Source organism: Muscardinus avellanarius (assembly GCF_963383645.1).
Source record: "Muscardinus avellanarius genome assembly, chromosome: 1".
In the NCBI taxonomy this organism is placed as follows: Eukaryota; Metazoa; Chordata; class Mammalia; order Rodentia; family Gliridae; genus Muscardinus; species Muscardinus avellanarius.
This window is the reverse complement of record NC_137786.1, coordinates 5,200,534-5,219,079: the sequence shown is the minus strand read 5'-3', so window position 1 is coordinate 5,219,079 and position 18,546 is coordinate 5,200,534. Positions and strand designations below refer to the sequence as shown.

Here is an 18,546-nt window from a genome sequence, read left to right as displayed (position 1 = left end):
CACTGTGGGGGTCCTCTTTGACAGGGGGCCCATCTTAGGGGACAAGGGAAGGAACCGGGAGATGGGGTGAGAGCTGAGGCTAAGTGGGGGTTTCTTCTTTGTGTGTGGTACTGGGAATGGAACCCAGGGGCTTTTTACCTCCAGGCTACACGCCCAGACCCATTTTACATTTTATTTTGAAACAGGGTCTCACTAAGTTGCTGAAAGCCTCACTTAAGTAGCTGAGGCTGGCTTCGAACCTGTGCGATCCTCCTGTCTCAGCCCCCCAAGTGCGGGGATCGCAAGCGTGCATCACCACGCCCAGCTAAGTGGGGGTTTCAAAAGGCCACTGGGAAGAGGAAGGGCCCATCGCCTCTGGCCCTTGTCACATGACCTCGGCGCCCAGGAGAACTCTGGCATCCAGCACAGACAAAAGGCAGTTTCTTGAACCGGGTAGGAGTCAGTAACAGCTAACAGCGTCAGGCAAAGGCCTTTAGCCCTAAAGGCACAGCAGTCCTTGAGACCACAGAGGATGAGCGGGCACTGCACTACTCGGCGGGGGCGGGGGCGGGGGTGGGGGGCAACTGAGCATTGCCAGGCCTCCTCGTCCCCTAGGACGGGCTGCTCTGGCTGATCCCAAGACTCCTTCCGACTCTAGCACCCTCTGAGTTTTGAGGTGAGGTTCCTGCCTGCTGAGCACTTGAAGCTGGCACTACCACCTGCACCCACTATCCTGAACCCCTTGGGGCCTGGATGAAAGGCGGGCAGGGATCTCCAGTGAGGCGCTGCTCACTGAGCCCGCAGCGGCTCACACTGGGCTTCTCTACGAGCACTGTCAGGCCTTCAAGTGTGTACTTCACAAGTCCAGACCAACATGGCAGCCCCGCCTGCTTGCTGTGTGGAAGTGGGCTGGGAGGGACCCCTGGAGTGACTGCACCCCCCCCATGGCCCTGCAGAGACTCAGCCTCTGGGCAACTTGTGCAGTCTCCTCTAATGTCTGGTTTCTTGGTCTCGCCTGGGACCCGGCACCTCTGCGCAACCATGGAGACAGTAAGAAGAACGCACTAAGGTGCCCTTGGGCCGTGACAGCCCGCAGTGTGGGGCTGCTGGGGCTCTGATGGGACCCCAGTCAGCTTCCTTCCTGCTCTAAGCCTCTCAGGACAGGAGAGCGCCTCCAGAGCCCAAAGCGCAGGGTAACCCCACGGTCCCTGCTGTCTCCATGCACCACCATGGGGCGGGACGTCTGGGTCACAGAGGTCACCACCTGCCACGCAGGAGTCATGGCACCTAGGTGTGCATCTCAGCTCACAGGTCCCACTGGGTGTCTCGAGGGGATACAGCGGGACCCTCGCCACCCTGTGGCTGGCTCGTGACTTGGAGTCACAGGGGGGAGTGGACAGGCTCCCCAGTGGTGTGGCCGTGGGGAGCGAGGACACACGTGCCGATGCCCACGCAGCGAGGATGCGGAGTGCACAGGTAGGACAGGCCCCGGGGTCCCTCAGAAGCCCCTTGCTTTTGCTGATGAGGGCCATGGCCACCAGTGCCCCCGGCACCCTAGGAGAGCAGGACAATGACCCCCTCCCTGCCTCAGCCCCACTCAGCTCTGGTGCCTCAGTCCTCTGGTTCTGATTCATCAGGACCCCAATCGGCTGCATCGCACCCCCTTCATCCCATCTTCCAGCGGCCAGGGTCTGAGAAACACACCCTGGTAAGCCCTCACACCCCCTCTGAGCTCTACCCACCCACCCAGCTGTGCGGCAGCCCTCCTCAGGCCTCTGTGCTCTGCAGTGTCTGCTCCCTCCTGCCTCGGCTGCCCAGCCCCTCTGAGGCCTCCCGGTCAGAGGGTCAGAGGCCCTCTGCCTCGCTCCCGTGAGGACAGCGGCCGCGGATGGGCTGCTGCTCTGGGCAGCACATCAGCTCGGCACGGCCGCGAGGACTGTGTGAAGAGCTGAGTACTCCACCTACAGCACCCACCGTGCAGCACAGGCGCCGTGGCCGGTGGCTCTGGAACAGGCGCCAAAGGGGCCATACAAATTAGGACATGGAGTCCCATCACCTGGCTTATGAAGATTCTTACAAAACCTCCTTAGAAACAGGAAACTTAAGTTACATTTTAAGCTACATTTTGATTGTGTGATAATTGCAAATATGAGAAAGTGTTGACCTTGGAACTTTTCCTTGGAATGTCTTGAGCACCAACTGTGAGAAATGGGGACCGGCCGTCCAGCGGTCCCTCGGAGCCTTGTTGGCATCAGCACATGGGGACGGAGGGCGCCTCGGACACTCTCCCCACACAGGCCTCGCTCGGAGCCTGGAGCGGCCCAGGGAGCAGCAATGCGACGACCCTACGACACGCGCACCTGCCCTTTCATGGGTCCTGCCTCAAACAGGGAACTGGCTTGCATCAGTGGCACCTTCCCCATGAAAGAAAAGCACCTACCCAAACACAGAAATGGTTTCCAAAGTTTATTAAAAATCAAAGGATAGAAAAACTTTACATAAAAATATGTCAATTTTAGCTTCCACATTGTTGTACACACACAAAAAAATCAGAACATGATCTCTTTTTGTTAACCTGTAGTGCGCACCACGGAGGCAGCCAGGCCAATTCATCTGGTTCACTGCAACGGAACAGCCACACCGCACTGCGCTGGGCTCAGCGGTGCACCCGCGGGACAGTCGACAGTCAGTATTGCTAATGCGTGGGGATTAGTACAGGCCTAGGATCAGTGTCTATAAACACTCTACCGACAGGTTCACAATTTAAATATTTTTAAATACTCTGGATGATTCTGATAGTTACGAGCTGCCGACACGTGCTGCTCTGTTCCAGACAGCCTCCTGGGCGTGCGGCAACAGGGCCAGTCCTGCTTCGAGGCAGACCGGACGCGTGGAGCCCATCCTCGCCGGCGTCCGTGGCTTTCAGACATCGACCCGGAACCCCCACCGCTGCACAGCAACCCGCTGTCACGGCCGCCAGCTTCTGGTCGACACTCCAGTGGACCTCAAAGACCAGCCTACCTGTAGTGTCTAGCAGGGCTGGAACCCCATCGTAGAACAGCAAGTCAGAGGGCCTAGAGACGCAGACCAACCCCCAGGACAACTGTGGCGCTCCAAAAACTCAGGGTTAGGCAGGATGGATATATTCTTGTTCAAAAAAAGGTAACAAAGACAGTGGTTGTTGTGGCAGAATACACTTGCATAGTATACCTGTATGCGTCTGACGGGGCGCCGGCTGCTCTGGGCCCGCGCTGGGCTGTGCTCTCCTGCGGTACATTAAAACCCCCCACGGCGCACTGACCGCGGAGGTACTTCTCAGATATTTGCTCTTAACAGAACGAATGCATACTGCTATGCAGATTCCTCACGGAATCAACGTAATTCCTTTCTCCACATTCCTAAAACTGGGTGCCATTGTCTGTGATGATTCCCACCAGGCCATCGTCAGGCCATGCCCGAGACTGAGTGAGGCATGTCCATCTTTAGAGTTTAAGATTTTACAACGTGACAACCTTTCCTCCCCTTAGAAAGTTACACTTCTGGCACTTTAAATGCTGGATTTGTTGTCTAGTTTAAAAGATCCCAAACCAAAATGTTAAGACTCGTGGTCAGAGGAGGGTAACCCGGAGGCCCGACAGAGCCCCGGGGTGCTCAGAGGCCCTGGAGAGAAAACCCAGGATAACCGTCAAGGCCATGGGCTCCTTCACTCTCACCTGACCAAAGAAAAGACATAAAAATAAACCCCAAGCCCCTCATACCATGGTGTTGTAACGATGCTCATCAGACAACCAGCCAACACGATGAACCCAACTTAGAAAATGCAACTGGGGAAAGGATCTAAGCTCTTTAAAAAAATCCCCTTCTCCCTTAAATATAACTTATGTGAAAATATGAAATTAAATAAAAAATATCTGAGTTATTGCACAAATCATAGGTTTCCAATATTTACATAGAAAACAGTTCTGAAGTTTTCAAACGAAACGTGAGGGCAGTAAAAGGAAGGTCTCCAGCCCTCCCGAGGGAGACGCGAGGACAGGTGGACTCCTCTGCTGCCTGGCAAACGTGAAACGGAAAACTCCAAACGGCAAAGGAACAGACACGGCGACGGCAAGACCGCAGAGCGCGCTGGCATCCCTGTAGCTCCTGAGCCAGTGCGGCGGCGGGGCGGGCCGGGGAAGGCAGAGCACACGTCCACATTTAGTAAGGCTTCACAGATGAGCACAAGGAGTTGTTTTGTAAGATGGACGCGACCACCACACGGAGAAACATGCAGAGTGCCCAGCGCGGGCGCTTGCGGCGCCGGCTGAGGTGCTGGGTGTGGTCTCGGGCCCCTGTGGAGCGAGGCCGCCGGGCAGTCTGCTGGGCGCTTGGTCAGGAGCCATTATCTGCTGAGACTCACAGGCAGGCTGTCCCTCGAGTGTGCGTGCTTTTTCCTCCTCCACCCGGTGCGGTTGTACTGGTGGTGCCCCCGGTTGCCCACGGGGGGCCGCACGCCTCCGCTGCCTGCCGAGTTATAGCTGCTGCCCTGCGTGTGGCTATGGGAGCCCTTCATGGACAGCTTCATGCCGCTGTGCTGCTGCAGAGACAGGAGGAGCAGTGTGAGAGCTCGCAGGGCAGCCTGCAGGCCCCAGTCCTCGGGCAAAAGAGCATGTCTAGCCCACGTGATGCCCCGCAGGCAGGAGGGAGCACCTGCACGCACATCTACCCGTGAGACAGCGTTCCTTCCACGCAGTGCTTCCGAGTCAGACTACAAGCTCAGGGGATCCCCACCCCTCCCTGCCCTGCCTGTCCAGGGACAGCGCGCTGGCCCCGCCCTCGTCCTGTGACCTGAACACACGAGAGCCATGCAGGGCCTAGCTCTCAGAGCAGCAGATTGCACACAGGTGGCTCCAGAGCCCATCACTGCTGCAGAGCTGACCTAGGGAAACACAGCAAAGCAAACAGCAGAGGGAGGCCGAGGAGAGGAGAGCCAAGGCGGGCGCCAGAGTGCCTTCCCTGAAGGCCAGGCGGCTCCCTCCATGTGTCTACATGCCAGTCGGGCACCGCAGTGAGTGCATGCGGCCACAGGAGGTGATGTCCTATTAGCTCCAACCTAGAACCAGCTGGCAGGCGCCAACGATACAGGGCCGAAGAACCAACTTTAAAAAGTAAGACTTCCTGGCCAACAGGACAAGATAAGCAAAGAGAAACTCACTGGAGGGAGATGTGAACGCTGAGAAATAAACCAAGCATGACCTGCCTCCAGGAGAAACACCGGCCCTGCAGGAGCCCCGCCCAAAAGCCACAGCCAGGAATCTCCAAGCACTAGGGCTTGTCAAGAGCACGGGACTAATGACAACCCATTTCTTAGTGACTGGTTGTTTAATTTTTGGTACAGGGAATTGAACACTGGGGCATTCTCTCTCCAAGCTAAAACCCTAGCCTTATTTTTATTTTGAAAAAGGGTTGCCGAAGTTGGCCTCAAACCTGTAATCCTCCTATCTCAGCCTCCCAAATACTGGGGTGACTGGCATGAGCCACCATGTTTGGCTTTAGTGCACATTTCTAATGTCCACTGGGTCTAGGTGGACAGAGCCAAGGAGCCAGAAAGACGCACCTCCAGGGCCCACTGACCCGGGGAACACACCAAACCAGTCATACACCCAGTTCTCCACTCCTCAGAGCAGCGAAGCCAACGACGGAGAAATACAGTACCACACATGCAGGCATAGGAGTGGTTCACGGTTTTCTCTTTTGCTTCTTAAAAATCAAAGTATTTAAAATAAAATGAACTTTATAAATGGACTTTGTGATCTATGATTTTCATTAGAAGTTCTCTACCTATCTCCTTGGATACATTTACTTGTGTGTGTGTGTGTGTGTGTGTGTGTGTGTGTGTGTGTACAGTTATTTTCCATATTTCTAAAAAATACACTGGAGAGAAAAGAGCCTTTTCAAAAAATGATGCTGGGAAAACTGGATATCCAGATGTAGAAGAATAAACTTAAACCTCTATTTCTTACCCTGCACAAACTCAAAAGACACAAATTAGACCAAAAATGTTGCAATTATTAGGAGAAACTACAGAACCAACTCTCCAACACACAAGCACTGGTGGAGACTTCAACAACCCCCAAAGCTCAAGGGGAAAAAAAAGAAATCAAATTAAAATACTCTGTGCAGCATGGAAGTAATCAAGATCTGAATTCAGAGTGAGCCTGCAGAGTGGGGAAAGGTTTTTGCCAGACACTCCTTTGACAGAGGACTAATATCTACAATATATAAAGAACTCAAAAATCCAGTCAAAGAATGGGCAATTGAACTGAGTGGATACTTCTCAAGAGAAGAAATACAAATGGTCAACAAATATGAGGGAATGTTCACATCATTAGCTACCAGGGAGATGCAAATCAGACCTGCACTGAGGTCCCGTCTCACTTCAGCAGGAACGGCAATCATCAAGAATGCAATTAGTAGTGAGTGCTGGCAAGGATGTGCGGAAACAGAAACTCCCATACAATGCTAGTGAACTGCGAATGAGCACAGCCACTATCACTATGGAGACCAGCCTGGGGCTCCTCAGAGAGACGAGGCATGGGACCATGTCTCGGTACTTTTCCAAAAGAATTAAAGTTCTGTGACACATGCACACCCATGTTTATAATAGCACAATTCACAATAAGCCAAATTAGAAAACCAACTTCGCTGTCCATCAATAGATAAATAAAATATGATATATATTATAATCATTATATTTCATTACATACATATATGTAAAATGAAAATTTACTCAACCATAAAAAAGAAAAAATCTTTATCTTTTGCAGGAAAAGGGATGGAGTACAGACTATCATGCTAAGTGGGATTGGCCAGCTGCAGAAAACCAAAGGCCGCACGCTCGCTCTCGTACGCGGAAGCTAAAGAGCAAAGAGCCAACAAAGGGACTGTGAGGGGAGCGCAGGGACTGGGGACGGAGAGGAAGGACACCGAGAAAGGAACAGTCCAATGACGCTGTGCCCACACACGACGGGCTTGCTGCTAACCCAGCACGTGGGGAAGGGGGAGGATGAGGAACACCAGCGATGTGTGCTCCCGGGTTTGTGTCACTTTGAACCTTGGTGTGATGTACACTTACAATGCACCAATAAAGGTGCCCTTAAAGCCGGGTGTGGTGGTGCACGCTTGCAATCCCCGGGCTTGGGAGGCGGAGACAGGAGGATCGCACAGGTTCGAAGTCAGCCTTGCTGGCTTAAGAGACCTGTTTCCAAATAAAAATATAAAAATAGGTCTGGGAGTGTAGTCCGGAGGTAGAAGGGTTTCCAGGAACCCCAGTACGACAAAAAAAGAAAAGGAAAAAAAAAGAGTGCACTTAAAAAAGTCAATGGGAAACAAAATGCCTTTAACTTTGACCTCTGCATAATTTAAATTTCAGTTCTATGCTAGCTAGTTTCAACTAAGGAATTAAGACTCTATATGGTGACTAAATGAACTACGTTCTATTTTAAAACAGTATCTCTAAAGTTTTGTTTAGAAAGGCAAACAAACATGAAGCCAAATGACCAAGAAGCAAATTCCTTCTTAAGCAATCTCCCCGGGACCTCCCGCAGGGTGAGCCACTGGCCCGGGCCGCGGGCAGGAGGCCGGCGCACAGGTACGCACCTTGTGGTAGAGATGAGGGCTCGACAGAGGGTTGGGAGACGCTGAGGTGATGGCTGGGGCCGACACGTGGTGGGCGGCTTTCAAGGACGCCGTTCCTTCAACACCAGCTTGCCTGCAGGGAACGGGAGCCACCCCAAGGGTAGGTGGAGGGATAGTGAACCTGGTCTAGGAAGGAAACAGACACCCGTGAGTACCAGCAACGGAAGCACAAGTCCCGAGGCTACAGCAAAGGGCCAGGTGCCTATGGATGGCCGTCTGTACACAGCTCGACAAAGCAGCTAGCAATAGTTCACCTGGGGCAGGAATATGCCCCAGGTTAGCTATTATGAAGTATGCCGGCAACCCAATTCATAACGTTCTAAAACTCACTGAAGACCAAAACAAGATTCAACACAATTAGTCATCAGACTACTACTACTTGGGTCCCAGAAAGAGCTGAAGGCAGATGTCCTGCTCCAGCCCCACTGGACACAGGCAGAAGGTGGGGCAGGCATCATGGGCACCACCCCAAAGACCTCTGGAGGAGACCTGGGCCCCTGAAGGGATGCGCATGAGACAGCATGAGCCGGTCCTCAGAGGCTCTCCAGGGGATGGAGGTTGGCAGCGGCAGGGCGGCAGAGCCCAGCAGGGACTCTTGGCTACACTGTACTGAAAGCACATGGTGAGGGTCCCAACCCAGGCACGCAGGCTCCGCATGGCTGCCCTGCTCTGGTCCCCACCACATCCACAGGCTATCCTCTGCAGGAGCCTCTAGCCCACCAGAAAACAAAGTCACCAGAAAAACAAAGTCTAATCCAACAATCACACTTCCATCCCAGTCATGCTGGGAAACCCTGCCCTTCACAGGTGACCACTGTTTCCAATTTGCACAGGCCAGACCAGTACAGAAAGTTTTAAGCTGGCATTTTACTTCATTATTCCACTGGCAATTAAATGAGAAGTGGTGTCAGCCCATCTGAACACTAACGTTTCGCTCACTCCTGACATGCGACAGGCTGGTGCTCATAAAGGACCAACTGGGCCAGAGCTGGACATCCTGTTAGCGGCCAGAAGCCCTCCCTGTCCTGAATGTGAGGGGCACACGGCACCAGCAGTGAGAGACCAGCTCAGCAGCTGTTCTGGGCTCTCAGCTGCATGAGCCCCAAAGGGCTAGGCAAACCCCGCTGCGCTCGGTGTCACCAGAGAAGCGAGTTTACCTGGCAGAGCCAATTTCCACAGTTGAACACACCTCATCCCTCACACAAAGCTCTCGATGCAGGTTCTGGGGACCAGTTGTGTCCAATGTTTTCTGGGACACCTATCTCTGCCAGGCACAGCTGCCTGGCAAAGCCAAATGACTCCAAGAAGTATGTCTGCATGGAGCTACGTCACTTTAAGCTCACACTGTGACCCACATGTCAAAAGCTGGTGTTACAAAAACTGGTGTTACTGTCTTTTTAAGATAAAGAGTGCATTCAGTTTAAAATTTAATGTTTACAAAATTGTCTTTCAGACTTCTAAATTTATCTAAGTTTAGGAACAGCATATTCCAACAGAAAGTTCCCCAAATAGTGCCTAATTAATAACAGGAAGAATTCTAAGTCCATATCAAAACTTTAAAATCTAAATGCTGAGATTCTAAAGGAGAGTAGGAACAATTTTCCTCTAAGATGACCCAGGACCCTGGGCGCCAATTGCAAATGAGTCATTCGGCCTGGCAAAAGCCACTGAGGTGCTCAAGAACAAAAGCCTAATGGCCACTGAGCTAGGTGTGTGGACCTCCACATCAACAGTCAACTGAGCTGGGCTGTGTGGACCTCCACATCAACAGTCAACTGAGCTGGGCTGTGTGGACCTCCGCATCAACAGTCAGAGGCTACCTCTATAAGAAGACAGAAATCAAGTCCTAGCCACAAGAAATGAGAGGATTCCTACAAAAAGGTAAACACTAAACCTATGGAATGCTCAAAGCTCCTCTTCTTGTTCAAGGCTCTCCCCTGTCTCTAAGGTTGGTCCCCGAGGCTGGATGCTGTTCCCTGGTGCCCACCCCCAGAAAGAAGCCACGCACCTGATTGTTGGTCGTCATGATTAGCGTTCTGGAAGCTGTGGCCTGAGGCTTGCCACTGGGCACTGGCAAGGCGGCGGGCAGGCTGGCCATCAGGGCGGTGGGCGCCTGCAGGCTGAACTGGTAAACGCTGGGTGTGCTGCAGGGCGGTGTGTCTGAGTCCTTTGGTCCGGGAACAAAGACAAAATTCCGTTAAAAGAGAAAAAGGAAGAGACACCTGGACTTACATTTTTTTCATCTCCAAAGAGGTTTTTAGAAAATGATTCTAGAAAGTCCACCGGCTCAACCACATAGGATACTGCCACTCTCACCAGGTCACAGGAGCGAGACAGGTTCTCCAGGCTTGTGCAGAGCGGTCGGTCAGGCAGACTTTAGGGTCACACACCCACACACAGAAGCAGAGTGGCTAACTAGCAAGGTTTTACACCCACTGCGCAGACAAGGAGGCACTCACAATGTCACTTCCAGAGAGTGAAGACACAGAGGAAGCAGAGGAGCCCGAAGAGAGCAGCTGGGGGCTGGAGAGGGACAGGGTCAGGCGCTGGCCGCAGGGCGACCCAGGCTCTCGGCGCTGTGCCTGCTCCCCGTTGCACGTGGCGACCCGTTCTTTTATCTTGATCCTATTGTCTGCGGCAGGAAAATGAAGGATGATCACTAAGAGCAGATGCACATCATCCGCAAGGCAGCCCCACTCAGAGGCTGCTGAGCTCAAAACGCTGCCAGTAGGATGGAGAGAGGGAGGGAGGGAGGGAGGGAGTACATGTGTTCACTGGACACCGAACCCAGAAGCTACACTCCCAGTCCTTTTTTATGTTTTTGTTTTTGACATGGGGTCACGCTAGGTTGCTAAGAATTGCTACTCTGAAGCTGTCCTCGAACCTGCAATCCTCTTGTCTTGTCCCCCAAGAATGGGATTATAGGCATATGCCAACATGTCCCGCTCTGAATTTTAAATTTTAATTAATTAAAAAATGATATTCAAATCATTATTGGGAAACATTAAAATATCTATAATAATGTAGACATTTGAATCTTCAACTACAGCTTTTATAAAATCTAAATACAGATCAAATTATTTCTGATGAAAATTTAGCACCCTAATTAGGATATGCTATAAATACATATCAATTTCAAAGACAAAACAAAAAAGACTATAAAATGTCCATAATTTTTATGTTGACCACTTGTTGAAATGCTAGTATTTTAAGCTGAGCTGAGTGAAATGCATTATTAAAGCTAATTTCACCTGCTTCTTCATTTCTAAGGCAGCATTGGAAACTAAAATTCTGTGTGTGGCATGTACTATATTTCTACCAGGTAGTGCTGGCCCACTGCTTCCAGTCTTTAATTAACTGCTTATCAGAAAGACAAGCTATTTCTTAATCTGGACAAACTCCCAGGATGGGCCAATGAGGTCCTCCTGCACTGAGGCACCCGCACCCGACAGCAGGCTCTCACCGAGGTCTGGCGCTGGCTGGATCTTGCTGCCCCACTTCTCCTTGATCCACCTCCGGTAGTCAATCACTTCCTGAGTTACTTTGATGATTCTTCCTAAAGTACTGCAATGGGACAGGCTGGGGGTCAACACGGGCCAGGTCCGAGGTGTCTGACCCCTCGAGGAGCTTTTATACTCATAGACAATCATCTTACCAAGAGAAAAACAGCAGAAAGAGCTGCAATAGATCACCAAGTATCTGCGACTTCTGATTTAAGGTCAAGCAGACGCTGAGACACCAATGCACAAGCCACTTGCACAGACCTGACATCCACGCCCCGCGGAGGCGGAAGCTTCGCCTCCACGCACAACGCCCCACACTCTGACACTTCCTTCCCTCTGTGAAGCCAAGGTCGGAGGGACACTGCCAAGGGGTACTGAGTGCCTGTCACAGGGCCAGGCGGCCCCCAGAACACCACGTGTGGACAGTCCCCATAACCTCGCAGTGTCTAGCACAGCCGTGCAGGAGAGGTTCCTGCGACGGCCTCAAAGCCCAGGCACTCAAAATCCCCCAAGGAGTGGAAGCAAGCGCTGTAACCACCGGGCCCCACAACACTCCTTCCCCCACTCTGCTCCCAGCTTGCCTCCCCCCACCACAGCAGCATAATCTGGGGTCAGATTTAAGTATTTGTGGCTACGAAAAAGTGTATACTGCAAACACATTCCAAAACGGGGAGAGGGAGCCACTGCTCAGAGCTTTGTTCACTATGACCCTGGGCACACACGTCTGGGACTGCCAGAGGGGGAGCCCCAGTAAGAACCTTTGAAAACCAGAGAAGACCTCGAAAAACAGTCCCTGAAGAAAATGTTACTCCCCAAATGCGAACTGCTTAGCTCTCAACTGTGGACAAATCAGAGCCATCCCAAACCCCTGTAAGACCTTCCTATCGCAAGACATGCAAATGCTACTCAGGTATGGCAGTGCCCCGCTACTGGCATTCACGGAGTACACGACACCCATGTCCCGCCTCCCGCAGGTGCCACAGCCGGGCCGCACGCAAGGACCTGTTACCTTTCAGAGTCTCTGTTGGGGTAGGATCTGGCGAGCGGCGACACGGCGTGACTGAGCACAATGTAGGCGTAGTCGAACACCTGCTTCACTTGCATGGCCCCATAGGAGCTCCGGCCGACATCGTTCCCTGCAGAAAAGAGACAGCTGTCAAACCAGCAGACGTGAGCCCCATCCAGGCGCTTCTGACCTTCTCGAACAAATTATTTTGAATCAAACATTCAGCCCAAAATTCCCACAGGCTCCACCAGTCGAGTGGACACATGTTAGATCGGTGCCTGAAATTCACAGCTCCGCGTGCGGCACCAGGGTCCCCATGTGAGTCAGACTCCGCTACTGCCAACAGGGAGGCAGCAGTCACGGGCGACAGTTGCTGGAAGTCTGCCAGCTCTCAGGTGGCAAGACACAAGGAAACCAAAGGCCACAGAAAGAAAGGCCGGCAGTACCGACCTGCCAGACAGATGGCTCTGGAACAAGAGTCCTTGAAACGACCCTCTGGCTCAAGATACAACAGAGTTAACCCTGAGTGATAATGCAAACCACAGGAAGTGAACCTCTTAGGACAGAATGTTCCAGGTAAAAATTCTCAAACGTTAAAAACTGGAGAGACAGCAAATCAAATGAAGCCATCACAGAAGTCACCAAATAACCAGTCAAGAGGTTCTCAATTTTTAGAAGAAAAGGATAGTTTCTAATTTTAATTTATACATTTGAAGTACTCATTCTTCAAAGTTATTTATTTATTTTTTGCAGGTCTGGGGATGGAACCCAGGGGCATTCAACCTCCAAGCCACAACCCCTGCCCTATTTTTTATTCTTTATTTAGAAACCAGGTCTCACTGAGTTGCAAGGGGCCTCGCTAAGTAGCTGAGGTTGTCCACGAACCGCGATCCTCCGGTCTCAGCCTCCTACATGCTGGGATTACAAGTGTGCGCCACCACGCCCGGCTTGAGTATGGGTTTTATAAGGAAATGTATTCCAAGTGTCAAAATTTCTAGATTTAAATATAATAAGCAATAACCCAGAGCCTTGTTTACAAGCACATTTAAGCAGACACTTGAAGACATGGAAGGCCGATGAGTGATCCACTGGCACACCATGCTGCCAGCTAAACCTCTCCTCCAAAACTATGGCATGAGCTGGCATCCTGGTACAAGCCTGAAATCCCAGTACTCGGGAGGCTGTGACAGGAGGACCACAGACTCGAGGACAACCTCAGCAATGCAGTGAGACTCTCGGCAACCTAATGAGACTGTTGGAAACCAAAAACAAAACAGAGCTAAGGGTATCGTTCAGAGGTAACACGTTCCTGGGTTCGATCCCCAGTACATCAAAACAAACAAAAGCATGGCGCGGGTCCAGTCACTTGAAACAACAAGAAAAGAGATTAGTTGGTATATTTTCTTTCAGAAAACTTTTAGAAATGGGGCATGGTGCATGGCTGTAGCGCCAACACTTAGAAGACTGAGACAGGAAGATCACAGGTTTGAGGACAGCCTCAACCACTTAGGGGCACAGTAACCTAGCAAGACTGTTTCAAAACAAAAGGGTTGAGTTGTAGCTCAGGTAGAAAGCCCCACACTAGAAATTAAAAAAAGACTTTTAGGGAGTAAATTTCATACCCTAGAAGCCATAAAACAAAATAAAAATAATCATTAAATCTTGAAGATATTAAAACAAAAAGTGCACAGGAAGAGAACAAAACACCAACTCTAGATGAAAAATAAACTAGAGAGGAAAAAGGTAAGGTGTGTGTGACAAGAAAGGTTTCCCTAAACGCAGCCGCAAAGCAGACAGCCCAGCTGATGGAGGACGGAGCACACACCATGAGGCAGCCACGTGGGCAGTGCCAGGAGCTGGCGCTCCACACCTTCCTGTCACCTGCCCACCATAAAGGCTATCACCAACGGTAAGAACAGTGTCTCACCTAACAGATGCTCAGTGAACACTTGGGGAGTTGACAGACAGCGATGTGGTTAGCCCCCTTGATAGAGAAATGCAAAGGAAATGAAAATTTACATCACATGGTTTTGTCAGACTGGCAAAGATGAAAAGTCAGTGTCCCCAGAGGCGTGACTAGAAGCACGTCAGCGGAGTGAGCCAGGAGAGGCATGGCCAGCCTCGGGCTGGGCCGGAGGCGAGCACCCGGGGCGGCCTCCGTCCAGAGCCAGCCACAGCCCTGTGCTGATGCCACGTGGCTGGACAGCGACACCGGCACCACAGGGAAAGTGGCCCTAGGAGCACACGTTCACACGGGGAGCTCCTGGCACACAGTGCTCTGCTGTGCCGCGTGCTTCTGAAAAGTAAGGGGCTTCGGTGCGTATGTGACACCCCTGCATCTGAAGGCAAAATAAGGGACCTTTTGTTCTTAATTCTGACCGACTGCAGAATACAAGCAGTTTAAGAGAGGGAGCTATTTAGAAGTTAGATGAGGATTCTGAAAGGGTCAGCATTAGCCGGCAGCGCGGGAGGCTGGCTCCCAGGGCCAGCTGCCAATGTGCATGCTCCCAAGGAGCGCAGCGCCTTACCAGGCAGCAGGGGGTCCTCAATGCACAGCATCGACGGTCTGTACCCGCTCGTCATGGCTTTCATGATCTCTTCTTTGGCGATATAGGCACCTCCTTCTTTTATTCTAATGCCAGTTTTCAAGTAATTAAAATTTCTTCCATAGAGTTCAAAGAATTCTACAAGAAGCATTCCAAGGTTTTCATCCGCTCTCCGGGCATCAATTCTTGGATGCAACTGTAAGAGCAACGCAGACACCGTTGGCATGGACTCGTCCTGCTGTAAGGCAGGACACGGACATACGCGAGGCTGCTCCCCAGCAGCTCCCAGGACCATGAGGCGCTGCACGGAGCCTGGCCATCGCTGTCGATAAACCATGTTCTAGGAAAGAAAGCATCCTGACCTAATGTCTCCTGTGCTCCCAGTTCTGAAACCGGCAAGCCAGACAGCAACTCCCACAAACACAGACATCTGATTAACCACACTGCCAAATACGGGATATTGACCCCACTCTGTATAATTAGTCACTGGGATGACAGGTGCAATTTTATAGATTCCAGTCATTTAAATGTCATCTTTCTGAAGATAACCAATAGGTGGCAGTATCAGACTGAACGGTAACAGGTATCACACAAAACCCTGGTGTGAAAAGCATACATTTAACCCAGAGATAGTGAGTTTGCAGCACACACACACACACACACACACACACACACACACCGCGATGTGCAGGTTAGCACCAGCCTGGCTCAGTACTGCATCTCCTCCCAGCAAGAGAGGCCTCTGTGTCAAAGCCTCCGTCCACCGACGACTCCCACGTGACGTTCTGAGCTGCCCACAGCCACTGTTGCACATGTGAACGCACACTGACGTCCAGCCTGTAGGTCGCACCAGCCATTGGCCCAGCTCTCAGGAGTCACGCGTGGCACAGAACCCTGTAGGGCTGTGCAGACTCAATACCATCATCTACACAGAAACTCCTACTGGGCAGCCAACCTAGCCAAGGAGGGCCATGCCTGCGGGCCTTAGGCTGGTGGGGTGCAGTGAGTGAGGACCCCCGAAACACCTCAGAGACCTCCGCAGCAAGTGAGAAGCTGCAGCTGCAAGCTGGCTTCTGAGGACTGCATACTTCCCGGTACAAGTGAAGCCGCCATGTTCTCGCCTCCCCTCTGCTCCCCTCCTCAATCCTTGTGGAGGGCCAGCCCCACACAGGGTTCAGGCTCCTCCCTCCGTAAGCTGGGAAGCGGACTTGGGTGCTACAGCAGACCCAGTCCTGAGGCAGGACAGGCTCGGGGCGTGGGAAGGGCACAGGCATACGGAAGGGAGAGTAACCCAGCAACGCTTGTGTGGCCCGGGACTCGGCCCGCACACACCTCAGGAGGCACGACTAAGCCCTGCACATGGGAGGCGCAGTGTAACAAGCTAAGCTGTTGGCACAAGCTGCAGAAATGACTCAAATCTGGAGTGAAGAAGGCGAGAACAGAGGCCGTGCTTAGTTCATACTGTCCAGTGGATGGGAGAAGGGCCACATCCCGGGGGAAGCGGAGGCCAGGGCGCAGGCGAGAACTGAGGACAGCAGGGCACCTTCCGCAAGGACCGCCACGGCAGGCCGCGCAGTGGAGGCCATGTCCTGCTACAGGCCACCAGCACTAGGGGAAAGCACCAGATCTGAGGACACTCACCAGATGCATGGCAGACACCAAACGAGTGGCTGAGGCATGCACAGGTAGACTCCCTAAGGAGCAGAGGACGCGCGAGAAAATGTACGTAGAAAAACTAATGTTTAACTTAAGCAACTACTTCTCGTTAAAAATCAGAGGTCCAGCCAGGCGTGGTGGCACATGCTTGTAATCCCCGCGCTTGGGAGGCAGAGCCAGGAGGATCACGCAGGTTCGAAGCCAGCCTCGCTGGCTTAAGAGACCCTGTTTCTAAATTTTTTAAAAAGTATAAAAAAAATAGGTCTGGGAGTGTAGCCCGGAGAAGGGTTTCCAGGAACCCCAGTAAAAAAATTCAGAGGTCCAGCTACGGCTACATCACAGCATTTGGCACTGACGCTGATCACGGTGCCCAACAAAAGGAGGACTGTGTGTACTGAAGACAAAATCCTGATGTTTCATCAACCTCAAGAGGCTCCCTCTTAAGTTTTCTCCCCATGCATCATACCCAACTTTACTCTAAAAGAGAATCTTTTCAGTAGAAGCCGTGCATAATGGAAGGAACATTTTCTCAACATAAAGCATGTTTCTCTGATTTCTCTGAGCTCAGACAGGTATCACTTGAGCTCCAGAACCAGAGGAGCGCCCTGCATGCAGACAGTAAGCCAGCTTCAAAACGAGCCGCAAGGACCAACAGGAAAGGAGCCCTGCGTGTATGTGTGTGTGTGTGGGGGGGGGGTCACAGCCACAGCCCAAGCCAGCTCAACTGGGGAGGAAGGCATCAGGAGCCTGCCTGCCTACCCTTGACAGGCCTCGAGGAAAACACAGACATACCTGCAGAAAGCTGATGGCCATTAAAATCAGGCTGTATGAGCTAATTCCACCTGTAAAAACTTCATTCAGGTCCCTCTGCAGGAGGAACTGTTTCAACACTAAAATCAAGTAAGGCAGCAATGAATATTTCTGTAAATTCCAAGAAAAAAAAAAAAAGATGGATTAGTTATTACACTTAGACATTTTTTTTTTTTTTTTTTTTTGGCGGTACTGGGGATGGAACCCAGGGGTATTCTACCTCTGAGCTACACCCCCAGCCCTCTTTTTTATTCTTTATTTTGAAACAGTGTCTCACTGACTTGCAAAGAGCCTCACTAAGTAAGTAGCTGAGGCTGTCCACAAACCACAATCCTCCTGTCTCAGCCTCCCCAATGCTGGGATTACAACCGTGTGTCATCACACCCAGCTTAAAGAGACATTTCTGAAAGCAAATCTCATGAGAGAGAAGAAAGGCCCCCCAGGTCCTCTTACCCTAAACTTTAGGGGCCCAAGAACCAATTTCAGAGGGACCAGGCACTCCAGGTGCAAAGGCACTGGGGGAGGCCAAACGGGCCCTTTGCTCCGCGTGGAGCAGGTTGGAGGGTGGCTGGAGGAGCCTGGAGGGGCTCACTGGGCACACCAGGCCTCCACCACAGCGACTCCAGCTGAGCCACTTCCTGACTTCAACAGGCTTACAAAGGCAGCACACAGAGCCACATGCAAAGGCACTTGTAGTAACCACAAGACCATTCCACCAAGCCCCTGAGATCATCCAACTGTAGGAGATGATTACTCAAGAAAGCAACTCTGAAAACCAACTGTGTCCTTTAGAGCATCTCTGAAACCCTAACGTGGGAGAAATGATTTTGGTGTGCGGCCGACATTGCTCGTGCCTCCTACGGTGGGGTTTTTAACAGCTACAGAAGCAATGACCCCCAGCGAAGCCCCAAGCCCTTGTCTGTACTGTGTACCTTCATGTAATTCTTGATGAACTCTGCTGCCCGGACACCAGTCTCCATGTTAAAGCTGATGTCGACTTTCACTTCAGTCTCCTGATCTGTGAGTTTTATTATTGGCACCTGTAAAGATTTAATTTTAAAAATTGTGCTTTAATATACAGCATCTTATACAGTCCAGTTAAAATATTTACCAAGTTATGCAGAAGTTTCAGTTTTCCTTCTTATTCAAAGAGTGGCTTAGTGATGGGCAGCAGACTTTGGAGAAGAGCCGGGGCCTTCGAGGAGCTGGCCTCAGCAGCCTTGAGACACAGGGCACCATGGTGCCAGCTCCGGAGGTGCTGCCCCTGCTCTACCCATCGGCTGACTCACCAGGAAGGAGAGCAGCGAGGGCGCAGTGTCTGAGGGAAGGAAGCAGCCAAGGCAGGGCCTGGCCACAGGTGAGCCCCAAA

At 51.7% G+C, this 18,546-nt stretch overlaps 1 protein-coding gene across 2 annotated transcripts in view; it reads right to left on the bottom strand.

Annotated features, from left to right (window-relative positions):
- Positions 1–4,360: 4,360 nt before the first annotated feature.
- The window catches only part of TENT4A (terminal nucleotidyltransferase 4A), a gene marked incomplete at both ends in the record, with an annotated part of 40,210 nt that continues 26,024 nt past the window's right edge, over positions 4,361–18,546 (bottom strand). The window contains 9 exons of one of the 2 annotated variants that reach the window (XM_080695483.1): positions 4,361–4,555; positions 7,618–7,782; positions 9,665–9,823; positions 10,116–10,288; positions 11,120–11,220; positions 12,169–12,295; positions 14,694–14,907; positions 17,160–17,288; positions 18,110–18,217. In XM_080695483.1, coding sequence (XP_080551609.1) covers positions 4,361–4,555; positions 7,618–7,782; positions 9,665–9,823; positions 10,116–10,288; positions 11,120–11,220; positions 12,169–12,295; positions 14,694–14,907; positions 17,160–17,288; positions 18,110–18,217 — 1,371 coding nt within the window. The remainder of the gene's footprint in view (positions 4,556–7,617; positions 7,783–9,664; positions 9,824–10,115; positions 10,289–11,119; positions 11,221–12,168; positions 12,296–14,693; positions 14,908–17,159; positions 17,289–18,109; positions 18,218–18,546) is intronic. The other variant, XM_080695484.1, reaches the window with a different exon arrangement.